Source organism: Sphaeramia orbicularis, chromosome 16 (genome assembly GCF_902148855.1).
Source record: "Sphaeramia orbicularis chromosome 16, fSphaOr1.1, whole genome shotgun sequence".
Classification (NCBI taxonomy): Eukaryota; Metazoa; Chordata; class Actinopteri; order Kurtiformes; family Apogonidae; genus Sphaeramia; species Sphaeramia orbicularis.
This window is the reverse complement of record NC_043972.1, coordinates 37,108,959-37,121,662: the sequence shown is the minus strand read 5'-3', so window position 1 is coordinate 37,121,662 and position 12,704 is coordinate 37,108,959. Positions and strand designations below refer to the sequence as shown.

The window sequence follows — 12,704 nt, the reverse complement described above, 5'->3', positions numbered from 1 at the left end:
CGACAATGGCGGCGTTGGTGGAATGTATGTAAAGCGTTATTATTTACAACATATAGACTGTAAGTGTTGCCTGTATGTGGGAGTGTTGACTTGTTGCCACTCAGCAGCTCATCTTACCTGTGCTCTCCAGTGGTGAGTCAGCCCCTACTTTCTCAACCTCTACTGGCTTTGACATCCTGATATCTGTCACGAGAGGAACACAGATAACCACAAGTCAGCAGGCTGATTCTTAAATCTATGTCAGACCAAAAAATGCATACAGATGCCAAATATTAGACATTTACAATGCGGGTGATCTTGATCTTATGCACATTTGACTGATTGAAAGGGGAAAGGAGATGGCCAGGGCGTTGATCTTAGATAGGGTAAGTTGTTTTTAGGTCACAGACTGAGGCCTACACACTGTACAGCAAACAATGTGGTTGAATCACTCACAAGTTCAATTCATTCTTTCCAATTAGTGGTTGTAGAGTAGGTTGCAAAAAAGGTGTTTCATGGTTTCTAAATTTAACCCGAGGTATTCACGTGGGAGCAGTCAGCACCAAAAATGCCTCACACTGTGTGTCATTCACTACAAGACCACATCACTTCCTGGCTGATACTGTACTGGGGCAGTCCCAAGGCCATCAGCACTGAAATAAAATATTTCATATATTATTACAAATGAATGGAGAACACTGGCTGCTGAAATGTAGGAAAGGCTGGAGTCAGGAAAATGTAAGTGCCTGCATGTTTTTGTGTGTCTGTTTGTCTGTTTGTGGTTGTATGCATGTCTGCAGGCTATGTGTGCAACAGTTTTGTTTTCCTTTTAATTATCCAATAGACATATCTCTTTATAAGGCTTTTTATTTGTCTGAAACTACAAACCGTGTGACAACTTTTTGATGTGTCCATCTGAAACCTCCTTTTTCTCATGTTCTTGCTCTCGGTCTCTGACAAATACACACACACACTCACACAGAGCTACTTCCCTTTTGTGAAAACATGCAAATCTGCCCAACGACCAACTAATTATATCTGCCACCTGCATAATAAACACTCATCTCCCTCCTCCTTCCCCCCCTTGCCCCTTTATCGCTCCTCTCTTCATCCTGTTGTTTGTCGTGCTACAGATGAGAGCACAAAATTTTACCGGCAGCTCATTGGCATTTTTTTGAATATTCCAGACAAAAATGGAAAATATTTGACTTTGTGCAACTGGTCAAGCATAGTTTCAACCATTGGGGGGCAGCAGTAACACATGGAAAAATCAGAAACTTCCTCCACTGACAACTGCTGAGCAATTTTCTATAACCAAGCCATCGCTTCTGCACTAATTATAAAGACAGTTTATAAATAACAAGCTGACAAGCAGGCAGAAGAAAACCCCTTCCTGTCAATGCAACAGATGTGAGAATCAGTGGACTTTGATAGATGCAGGGTCTTTAGGGAGAGAGAGAAGTGGTAACTGTTAGAAAACCTCCACTCTTCTGCCACTCTGGTTTTAACCTGGGGTCAGAACAAGCAAACACACACACACACACACACACACACACACACACACCACACACACACACACACACGACACACACACCTGACCTCAAGGATTTCCTCAAATAAACTGACTTCTGTAAAAAGCTATTTCGGTTGCAAAGATTGTGGATGCAAACATTTGCATGGTCCGCTTATTTTGGTCAATTTGTGGTTATTCCAGCATTGCATCCCTCTCTCATGTTGGTGTCTTATTGCATGGATATTAGTGACCTCAACTGTCCAGTGTTGCTCAAGTGTAAAACCACTGAATCTACTTAAAAGTCTGTTACTAGGGATGAAAGTAAGGTATTTAGAAATTTGCTGATGAATCACAATATACCACAAATATTTCCAGTATGTATGTGACACATGCAATAGTCTGGGCTACATCATACATGTGCAATGTATAGTGCCAAAGCTTAATCCACTCTATAAAATGATTGTCCAGGTCATAAAACAGCTGTAATGTGGATAGTTTCTAAAGTGTGCCTCTTGCTGCCCGCTCACAGGACACACAGGAAGGTGTGTATTGATTCATGGTTCAAATGGCCTACAGACAGTAGCATGGTGGATATGTGGTCAGTAATACAGTGGTGGGACAGTATATCAAGATGCCGTGTCTTTTTCTCACTTCCCCTCCGACTTCCCCTTGTACCGGGTTGAACGCAGAGCGCTAAACCCAACACTTACTGTCAGCGAGGCTATTAATATTAGCCTTCTCTCTCTCACTCTTTCCCCCTCTTTCACTCTAGATTCTAAAACCTTTATCTCTTTCAGAACACACAGTCGCCCAACACAAACCCAATCATATACACAATTTAACCAGGACAGAATTACACATCATGATTCCCTTTTTGTTTCTTTTTAACTAAAGCTGTGGCTAAAATGTATAAGAAACAAATAGTCCACCTTTTAAGTGTCTGCTTTGCCTGTTGCAACTTTACATCTGCAGAATTTTTTTTCCATCAGTACAAGTGTAACTACTGTGTCCATTTCATTCATTTTTAAGCACTTTAAGCGTAGGCTAATCTTCCAGCAAGGGTAAAAGGTTCATCTTTGACCCCTCAACACCAGTACATGCCACAGACAGTATCTAAAACAGACTAAACTTAATGCTGTATAATCCTGTGTCATGAATAAATGATGCAATAGAAGAAACAAGGAACAACAGTGTCTGTGCTCAGTCTGGACTGTTTCTGTTATTCTCCTCAGGGTATTTTGGCTGAGATGAAACTCCACTGCAACCAACCCTACCAGCCCACCACCTCCACCCCTCACCCCTCTTCACTTCCTAATTCAGGACACAACCCCAGTGCCAAGGGGGGTGTCTGGGAACGGGAGTCATCACGCCCGCTAACTATGAATTCCAAACACAAAGCAGCGCCAAGGGGGTCCTGAACTGTGATTGTAAAGAAATATTTTCATGTAAAACTAAGAGTTTAACATCTTATGCACATTTGAGCCAGAATGAGTGCTTTGGTTGGCATTTAGAGGTAAAATAAATAAATATATAAATAAGATGCAAAATGTATGAACAGGTAAGGAACTGAAAACAAACCAAGGAGGTGAAGAGAGCAGTTTAATGAAAGTGCAAAGAACTAGAGGTCACAACTGACTATCAGGGCAGGGACCTTTCATTAAAATCTGTGTTGACAAGTTTGCTATTATCATCATTTAAAAAAAATAAAAATAAAAAAAATACTGCATATAAACCATATCATATAAACCATTTTAAAATAAGACACTTGCTATTAAACAATCACATTAGAAACTACACTCTTGTACTATTTTAGGTAAACACTGCTGCCAATAAAGTTGGAATAAAATATTTTATCTCTTCTCATGAAATGGTTGTGATGATGTGATTTATTTTTGATAGATAAAGTGTAACTGGGACTCAGAACGTAATCATTGCATCTGGTGAAAGGTGATTACTTTTTTTTCTCTTGAAAGGTGATGAAACTGATGTGTAAAAATAGGAATAAACAGAGGAATGTGTCTGAAAATGAAATTATTCCAACTTTATGGGCTACAGAGTACGTATTTATAGTTTATGCAGAATAAATAATACATTACATTCAGTCTACAGAAAAAAGTTTTTTCTTACATACATTTTTTTTATACAGAAAAGATTGCTCATACAGTAATTAAATTAGACAGAAACTACTTTTTTACCATTTACTATCCTATATTCATTCTATCTTTAGTTCTGGCATAAATTAATAAATCAAGTGCAGTGTTCTATTAACTAGAATATGTTTCAGAAGGTGTAAATGATTCTACAAAATATGTAACATTTATAATAATTAAATTTAAATTCAAATTTTTTCTCTTCTGAAATGTTATCCTAATTTGATCTTTCATTGTCTGTGCAGTGTAAAGTAAAGGAGTATTAGCAGCATTTTGCTAAATATATGTCACTCTGGCTAGACTTACTGAACGTCCCAGCAGTGACCACATTTAACGAAGAAGTGACTCTGTGATTTTTAACCCATGAATCACTCATTGATGATCAGAGCATATCATCTAAGAGACATGTACTTTTTTTTTTTTTTTAAAGATATTCTATCAAAAGACTGTTGACAGCGAAATATGAGCTAATTGACATTTTAAAAACTCATTTCTGGTAATTGGTGAGTCAGATAACAATGTGGCGTGTTATTCTCTGAGTCCTGTTACCGGTCATCTGAGACTACATCTGCCACATCTGCCACAGCAGCTGATCTGACCACCAAAACAAAGCCGTAGGATGAGAGCAGCATTTTGTTCTGCTTTATAATCACATCAGTTTTAAAACACTCAGAACCATGTTATTATTGAGGACATTTCCTATTTTCAATCACCTCATCTTCAGTTGATACTGACATGAATTGGATATTGCTTTAAAATTCACTTCATGTATGACATTCAAGATAAAAATGAACAGAGCCGAAATCAAACCCACCATACACAAACACACAGAAAGTTAATATCTATTTTAAAGCTGCACAGGAAGGAGCAGCCAAATAGGAAAGTATTAATAAAATGAACACACACTTTTGCCACAGCTTGGCAATTTTATAAAAAGCATTTTTTGATGACAAATGAAAAATGCTCATAACAAAGAATAGTGGTGAGACACCTGAGCTGTACTGTAAATATTTAAAGAATTCAAGTCTTTTTCTGTATTTTTCCCCCGAATATATTTATATTTTTTTTAACATTTAGTCTGGCACACACACACACCAACACACACATAGGCATGCTATGGGCTGGCGAAGTGTCTGACCTTTCCCTCTGCCTGCGACAGGCGTCCACCCATCCATCCATCCATCCATCATCCCTCTCTCCCTCCCTATCTTTCTCTTCATACCACCCCTCACTCTTTGATGTTCTCTAATTAGCCGAGCTTGTTAGACCCAGTGGCATTAATCAACACAGTCCCTTTTCTCCCTCACTTTCACACACAGAAACACACACACTGACACACACACAGTGCCCTCTCCCCCACGCAAAGCTTAATTGGTCTTGGTAAATGAAGGCCAGCAGAGAGGGCTGCACAGACAGTCACTCACCTGGCAACCACATACTGGAGAAGTCCTTTGCTGCTATTGCTGCTGTCTTGGTCATATCTGTGTGAGAGTGTGTGCGCGCTACGTAAAGAAAACTCTCACTCTCCCTCTCTCTGTGTCACTCTAACCCAAAAGGAGGAGTGTATTAAATCATATGGTACAGAGAATCTCTCTCTCTCTCTGTTACACACCCCCAAAGCCCCTCCTCCTCCCCACATCCTGCAACACAACAGGAAGTAAGCCTCAAAAGAGTAGGAACTCAGAGAGAAACACACAAGAGAAAAAAAGGGGGACAGGCAAGAGGTTAAGAGAGTGGGAGAAAGTGAAAGAAACATTGAAGATTGAAGAGATACACGAGAGGTGAAAAAGAGGGGGATGACGGCTGCCGATGGAAAGTGATGGCGCGGCTGGAAACAGCCACTCACTCACACACACTCACTCACGCAAAAGAAAAACAGCAGAGTTGACATTCTGACCAAAGAGTGTATGATACATTCCCGTGACATACGACACAAAGCACCATCAACACCTCTTCAAAAGTCAGCTCAGAGTTTTCTAGTACATGCTCTAGTAGCCTGTTTTTATTTACATGAGTCATGATCATCTCTGAATGGTGGTGTCGGAGTCTAACTATGGGGTTGGTGTTAGTGAGTCCTATCTGTGGGTGAAAGGTGGTCTTGATGTTGACAGAAGATGTGAGACATCCCCAGCCAAGTTTACCAGCCACCCGCACGGAAGGAAAAACTCACACACTGTACCACTGACCGCCCCACACTGTGGGCTGCACACAGTGTTACACCACAGCCACCCACACCATGAATCTCCACATGTGGAACATCAGCAGATAAAACAAATGTAACCTTTCAGCACAACCTACAGACTAAATTTTTTAAAGAAGATAAAATTTGACATCAGGGAATGATTTTAGGGAAGCAAAATAGCAAGTTTCAGCAAAAAAAAAAAAAAAAAAAAAAAAAAAAAAAAGAATCCTTAGATTTTCCCACCACAGTGTCATGTGCTGCTGAAACATTTGGCCAATCCAACCACAAGGTGGCACTCTTGCTTCTCTAATGCTCATGAACAAACATGACTGCATCCCTGGAAGAGGAGAGGAGGCAGACCGCTGATCACCCCCTCCCTCATTCTACCTTCTCCCCTGGTCCAAGTTCACTAATTCAAAAGCTAACGGCAGCAGAGTTCCCAAGTTTAACCTTATAAATACTTTATGTGGTGATTTACAACAGTCCAATGTACTGCTGGATGGACCCTCACTAAGAACTGCTTACAGTACATTCAAAGAGCTCTTTCTCAACTGTTTCTTTAGATCTGACCCAAGAGATCTAGTGCATAGAAAGCACTGTGTCATGTGATAATGTGTATCTTAACAAAATCAGAAAGCATTACAGCTCTGAGGAATCAGAAGTCAAGCTTACCTATGACTTTGTGCAAAATTTTCTGTGATGTTTAGAGCATTGGAAGATTGCAGCTGACTTCTTTTTTTCCCTAATATTCTTGTCTGACCCTTAAAAGATGCAGCCTCAGACTTGAAGACAGATATTTTCTCAAATGTATCAGAACAATTTTTCCACTTCATTAGGCTCATTGATTCTGGTTAAAAAGCCTGGGGAAACGTGCCTTATATTTTTTCCTAGAAGAAAAAAATCTTGTCAAGCATGTATTTTATTATAAAAGGGATATCATTTAAGACAACGTACCTAAGTTTATTATAATAACATATTTCAGCTAATATTCTGATAGATACATTTAACTAGCAACCAGCTGAAACAATGGATTGCATAATATCCCAGCAGAGGAACAAGATCGTTTTCCTCTTTTCAACAGTGAAACCACTTTGACAACTTCCCAGTTTCAGAATATTCTAAGTCTAATTTAAACAGGCACAACTTGCTTAGATTTTTTTTCTATGTTGAACGCCCATTATAGTCTTTCAGTGGATAGACTTCTGTTGTAAGTTTAAGAAATCCAGCAAAGCAAGATTTGCCCACTTCATTGGAATTTATATTTTATTATATTTAATACATTTAACAACATTTGTCTTCTTTCTAGAGTGACTATTTTTGCACAGAAGAAAAATGTTTAAGGATAATTAATTTTAATTACTGAATAAATGGGGGATTAGATCATTTGCAAAGACAGTTAGTGCATGAATGCCGTATAATTGCAAATGCACGTTGAACAGACACTTCTGTCCGATTATGGTGACAGACTGACAGACTGGGGAGGGGGCGTTGCTCTGGGTCAGAGGTCGTCTGGGCAGCCTGGCTTTGGCCGTGACCTTTGCTCAAACCCCAATCTACCCAAATAACGACCAAACAGCGTGTGCGCTTATTTGTTTGAGCAGCTCCAGGATGGTGATGTGTGCTCTGGATGTGTCTTACAGTTCATGGCCATGGGGGGCCATCCTGCCCCAAGGAGGTCTGAGCCTCCGTTACCATGGAGATGAGCCTAGCAACACTTCCAGGCTTTCCTTTTGGATACAGGACGAAGGACAAATTATCTCAATAAAGATGACATATTAAAACAAATTGATTATTGTCTGTATTATTATAAAAAAAATAACAAATGGGAAAAGAATGGAAAAAAATAATTTAAATTTGTTTAATTGGTGGATATTAATATGTTTACATGTGGTGTGCCTTGCGGAGAAGTTATGTTCATAAGACAACACATACTCACACACACACATACATACACACACAATCTGATAGTGGGACCCTAGGGAGGAGGATGGGGGAGGCTGAAGCCTCTAGAGCACCATCAATCACTCCACTGTCAGAAGGACAGAGAAAGAGAGAGAGGGTGAGAGAGGCAGGGAGGTGGGGGCATTGGGGGGTACAAAGAGAGAGAAATAAGGAATAGAAAAATAGTTATAAAAAGGCACAGTAGGAAGAAAGAGGGAAAGGATGATGGGAGAGAATGTGAAAGACAGGGAGAAAATAAGAACAATCAGGAAAGGATGGGGAGGGGAAATCAGGAGGAGGATGGAGATGGTGTGTATAATGGGTCATTGCAGGGACAATTCTGAGGTCTCCAAACCTGTTCCTCTATGGCTCGGCCCCCCGTACATCTAGCGCAGCCTCAGGCCTGCAGCACACACTCACTCTAATTCATATAATCCATCATATTCCTCTTCTTATACAGGGGGACAAAGCATGGCTCAGTGATGGTCCCACCAAGTCCTATACAATCCAACAGCAAGACTCTATTCTGCAAGCTGAGAGATTTAAAATTCAGTCCTGTAAATAGGTGTAACCCCATGAGGAGTTGTAGGATTATAAACAGTAGGTCTAGCAGTGTGGAGACTAGCGAGGTTGAGGTTTTGTATGAGAAGCAGCAGGGGCTAAAACACACTCACACTGTTGGCTATCATGGGACCTGAGCCATCTCTCACACACACTCACCGCCTACACCTTTACAACACCTATTCCTCTCGTGTCCTAATACCTCTCAATCGCTCTTTTTCCTCCGGCCCCTCCGCCCCGCCATCCTTCTCTCACACCATCGCCTTCCTCTCTATATCATCTCGGCAGCCCATAGGGAGCTGGGCTTGTCTAGACAGACAACGCTCTCTCCCACAGCGCTACCAAGGTTGAAGCTCAAATCTTTATTCTTTGCTCCTCTCGCCCTCTTTGCCTTCCTAACAGAAGAGTTGAGGGTCTACTGGGAGGGACTCGGCCTTCATCGCCAGCACAAGGAGCACTGAGGCCACTTTAGATCAAACTGTTAAGTTACACTGACAATGCATTGTTGGTTTAGCCTTCGCAGTCTTCATATTAAAATCAGACTCTTAAAGGGATGCTTTTCTGTTTATGCCCACATACATATCTCCTCTTTTGGCTTGTTCTCATTCTCTGTTCTAGAATTTTTCCCTCAGATCCTCTAGTCATCTTCATGACCATCATCACCATCATCATGGTCATCACTCTCGTTGTACGACCTTCTCCTTTTCTTTCCTCAATTCAAACTTTCTCCTCCTCTGTCTCTCTTTTTCTCTCAGACCTGCTGGTCAGCAGCAGCTGTGACATCACTGGCCACTGTTCTCCGCTCGGATTGGACACTCGGCCACGTTGCCAGGCAACAGCAGTGAAAGGTCTCAGTGTGAGCGTGTGTGCGGTGTGCGCGTTGTATGTGTGTGTTTATGTCTGTTTATAGCTACGTGAGTGAAAGGTGTGTGAGCGATTTTCCTCGCCTTGCCCTTTATCTGTGCATGAAGAATGATCAGAACAGATCTAGTTCTGTGCTTTATCTCAGATCAAAGCATGTAGATGATTGGGCTGCCTCAACACTCTCCTCCACCACAGAAGAAGAATGATGTGTGTGCATTGCGTTAATGAAAAAGAAAGATGGTACGAGTGTGCGTGTGTCAGTGTCTGCAATTGCGTCGAACTAAATAAATGTGTATGTTCGTGTCAAATACAGATTCGTGTCTGTATGTTGTGTGTGAATGTGTGTCTAAATGTGTGTGTGTGTGTAAGCCCCCGGGAGCGGGTGGTTATTGTATCTGACACAGCGGCTCTTTCTCGCGCCTCATATTTCTGGGCCGATCGATTCCTCTGACTCCCGACAAGACAATAATCGCACCTCCCTCTCTCACTCCATCACTACCATTATTACTGACCTCCCCAGGGAACGAACAGGGTGGAGGAAGAGAGAGGGATGAGGGAGGAAGGAAGGATGGAGGGAGGGAGGGAGGCTGAGGGATGAGAGGGGGACATAGAGTTGACAAAATAAGCCTATGATGATGAAAAAGTAAAAAGGGACAGGGTTGAAAATGAGACTGGAAGAGTTGGCCTGGAAAGGAACATCAGTGGGCCGGAAAGAGATACATACAGAGAGAGGGAGAGAGGGTGTGAATGTGGAGGTTGAGATAAGGTGATGGAGGGATGAGGTCGGACGGAGGAAAGAGAACAAGAAAGATAGGGCTGTGACATCTACGTGAGGTGATATAGTAAAGAAAGAATAGGCAAAAGAAAAATCATAACAGCAAAGGACAGGAAGGAGGCCGTGGCACGGTTTTAAAGAAGGCGAGCAATATAGATCACAGCGAGAAAAGAAAAGAGGACACAAGTGAAAGAGCGAGCACGGGGCCCGAACGGAGGGACAATAACGGAGAGAATTAGTGGAGGAGAGATGAAGGATTCTCGCTATCTTCTTCTAATAAAGGAGAGAATGAGAGACAGGGACCGGGGGAGGGAGATAGAGAGGGGAGAGATGGGAGGGAGGGAGGGAGGGAGGGAGGGGGGTTAGACTGAGGTGAAAGAGGGAGAAGACAGAGAAATATATAGGAGCACACTCACAGACACAGAGAGATGGCTGTAGCTCTGCGGAGGTCAGTCAGCACCGCTCAGAAATATTATTAAATTGACAAGAGTACAATAGTTGATTGGCAGGCCGACTCCTGCGATGCCATTCAGCAGCCAAAGAATGGACATAGACACACACACTCAAAAACATGCATGCACATGTGCAGTTTTTACAGAACAATCTACACAGCGTGAAGAGATGGAGACACACACACACCCTCACACACACACACCCTTACACACACACACACACACACACACAGAGTCGCACTGTCTTTTGTCTCTTTTGTGCATGAGCCCTGTCACTGGAGTGTATCTCAATGCTTTGAATCCAGATTACAATTACAGTAATTGGCTCTCAATTCCAGGGATTGCTGTTTGACCTCCTAACCTCTCCCTCCCTCTCGCTCTCTCTCAGGCTCGTTCCTTCAACCCATCCCCGCACATTTTGCCTTTTCCTCCATCCACCCCCTCCCCCTTATCAATATTCCTCCGCCTCCTCTCTACCTGTATCGCTACATCCATCTTTCTTGGACCCAATCCCTCTCCGACCCTTCTTGTCCCTCTTCCTCCCCCTACCCCATACATATATAGACACTTTATCCCCAGCTTTAACTATCTTCCTGTTCTCCATCCATAATACTCCCTCGCTGTTTTACTTCTTTCCACCATCCACACCACTATTTTTCTGAACACTTCTTCCCTCTCTGTTTCTCTCCCACAGTTTTGGAAACAGAGAACCCATTGTATACTTTATTCATGTTGTATTTATTATGAAGAGATATCAGTTCTGTGGGGTATATATTGTGCATTTGGGGAAACAGGATAAAAAGGATAAGAAAAAAGGAGTAGGTAAGGAAGGTGGTGATAGAGGTGGTGGTGGTGATGGTGATGGTGTGTTCAGGAGGTGGTGGTGGTGAAGCGAGCAAGGAGGAGGGGGGTTAGGAAATTGGTCTGGCTAGCGGAACAGCTTTTCACCTCTCTCTCTCTCTCTCTCTTTCTCCCCTACTCTTTCTCTCTCCCTCTCTCTATTCTGCTTTGTATTCTGCAGAGATGACAGGGGGAAAGCTTTATTGCTCCGAGTTTGTATCGATCGGGGCCCCTCCGAGGGGAGAGGCCAGGGGACGCGCTGAGCAGGCCCTTTCTCAACGACCGCAGCTCCAACAACCTCCCCCCACCAGCCTCCCTCCCGGCCCCCCTCCTCTCCTTCCTTCCTCCCCTCCTCCCTCCACCTCCCTCCCTCCCTCCCTCCCTCTCCTCCGAACCCACCTCTTACTCGCCAGCTCGCTCTGAAATTCAAATTCAAGGCTCTTATTCTCAAAGGTTAGGAGAGCCAGAGTAAGAGAACGAGAGACAGATAGATTGAATGAAAGAGGGAGATGGAGGAGTCTGGTTTCTTCCCCTGACTGAGGCCCTGAATGGAGCTGGGATCTGATAAGCAGAGCCCACAAACACAAACAAGGGGAGAAATAAAGAAATAAAGGAGAGCAAGAAATGGCCAGGAGGAATATATCAGTCTCCATTCTCTTCTCCTCTCTTCCACCACATCTTTCCCCTTTTCCTCCCCACTAAATGTCCCCCTCCCCAACCTTAACCTCACCCCTATGGTATCTCCATTTTTTTTTCCAAGGTAAGAATGATTGCGTTGACAGGTGAAGAATGAGCTGGGTCTGAGCATGCATAAACCACTCTGCTTCTGTGTCACAGGCAGTCCTCGTTAGAGCGACACTGAGATCCACTGAGAGTCGCTGGATTCCACTCCACATTCTGTCTCATTATGTACAGAGTTAACTGATTAGCTGTCAACTGACATTAATCACTGACTAGTTTCATAATTGATTCATTGATTTGAACATGTTTTAAGGAAAAAGAATCTACCTTCTCAAATTTCCCCTCCTTTATGACACTAAACTGAATTTCTTTGCGTTGTGAAGTAAATAATATTTTTGAGGACAACATCTTCAGCTCTCGGAAATAATCACCAACATGTTATTGTATTTTACAATGAAACATTTGATCAAGAAGATAGCTTAAATTAATTGACAACGAAAAGAATTGATAGCTGTCTTGTCTGGTATAAAACAAAATGTGTAAAAAAAAAAAAAAAAATCACACAGGCCTAAAAAAGCAGAGACTAACATCAGGGAGTCAAAATAACAGGCTTCCTGCTTCTTTTTTAACCTCTTCTGTTTGACAAGCATTAAATAAAAATGGGGCAAGACCCAACGTCAGATCCAAAGCCAACTGACCAAACACACAGAAGAGTCCATGTGTTCACACAGACAGCCTATTTATCTGTTAATGGCATGCACAGTGC

The 12,704-nt window shown here is 42.3% G+C and overlaps 1 protein-coding gene across 1 annotated transcript in view; it reads right to left on the bottom strand.

The window, feature by feature from the left end:
- Positions 1-12,704, bottom strand: part of LOC115435803 (POU domain, class 2, transcription factor 2) — a 49,347-nt gene that overhangs the window by 17,511 nt on the left and 19,132 nt on the right. The window contains 1 exon segment of the mRNA XM_075353519.1: positions 118-183. Coding sequence (XP_075209634.1) covers positions 118-183 — 66 coding nt within the window.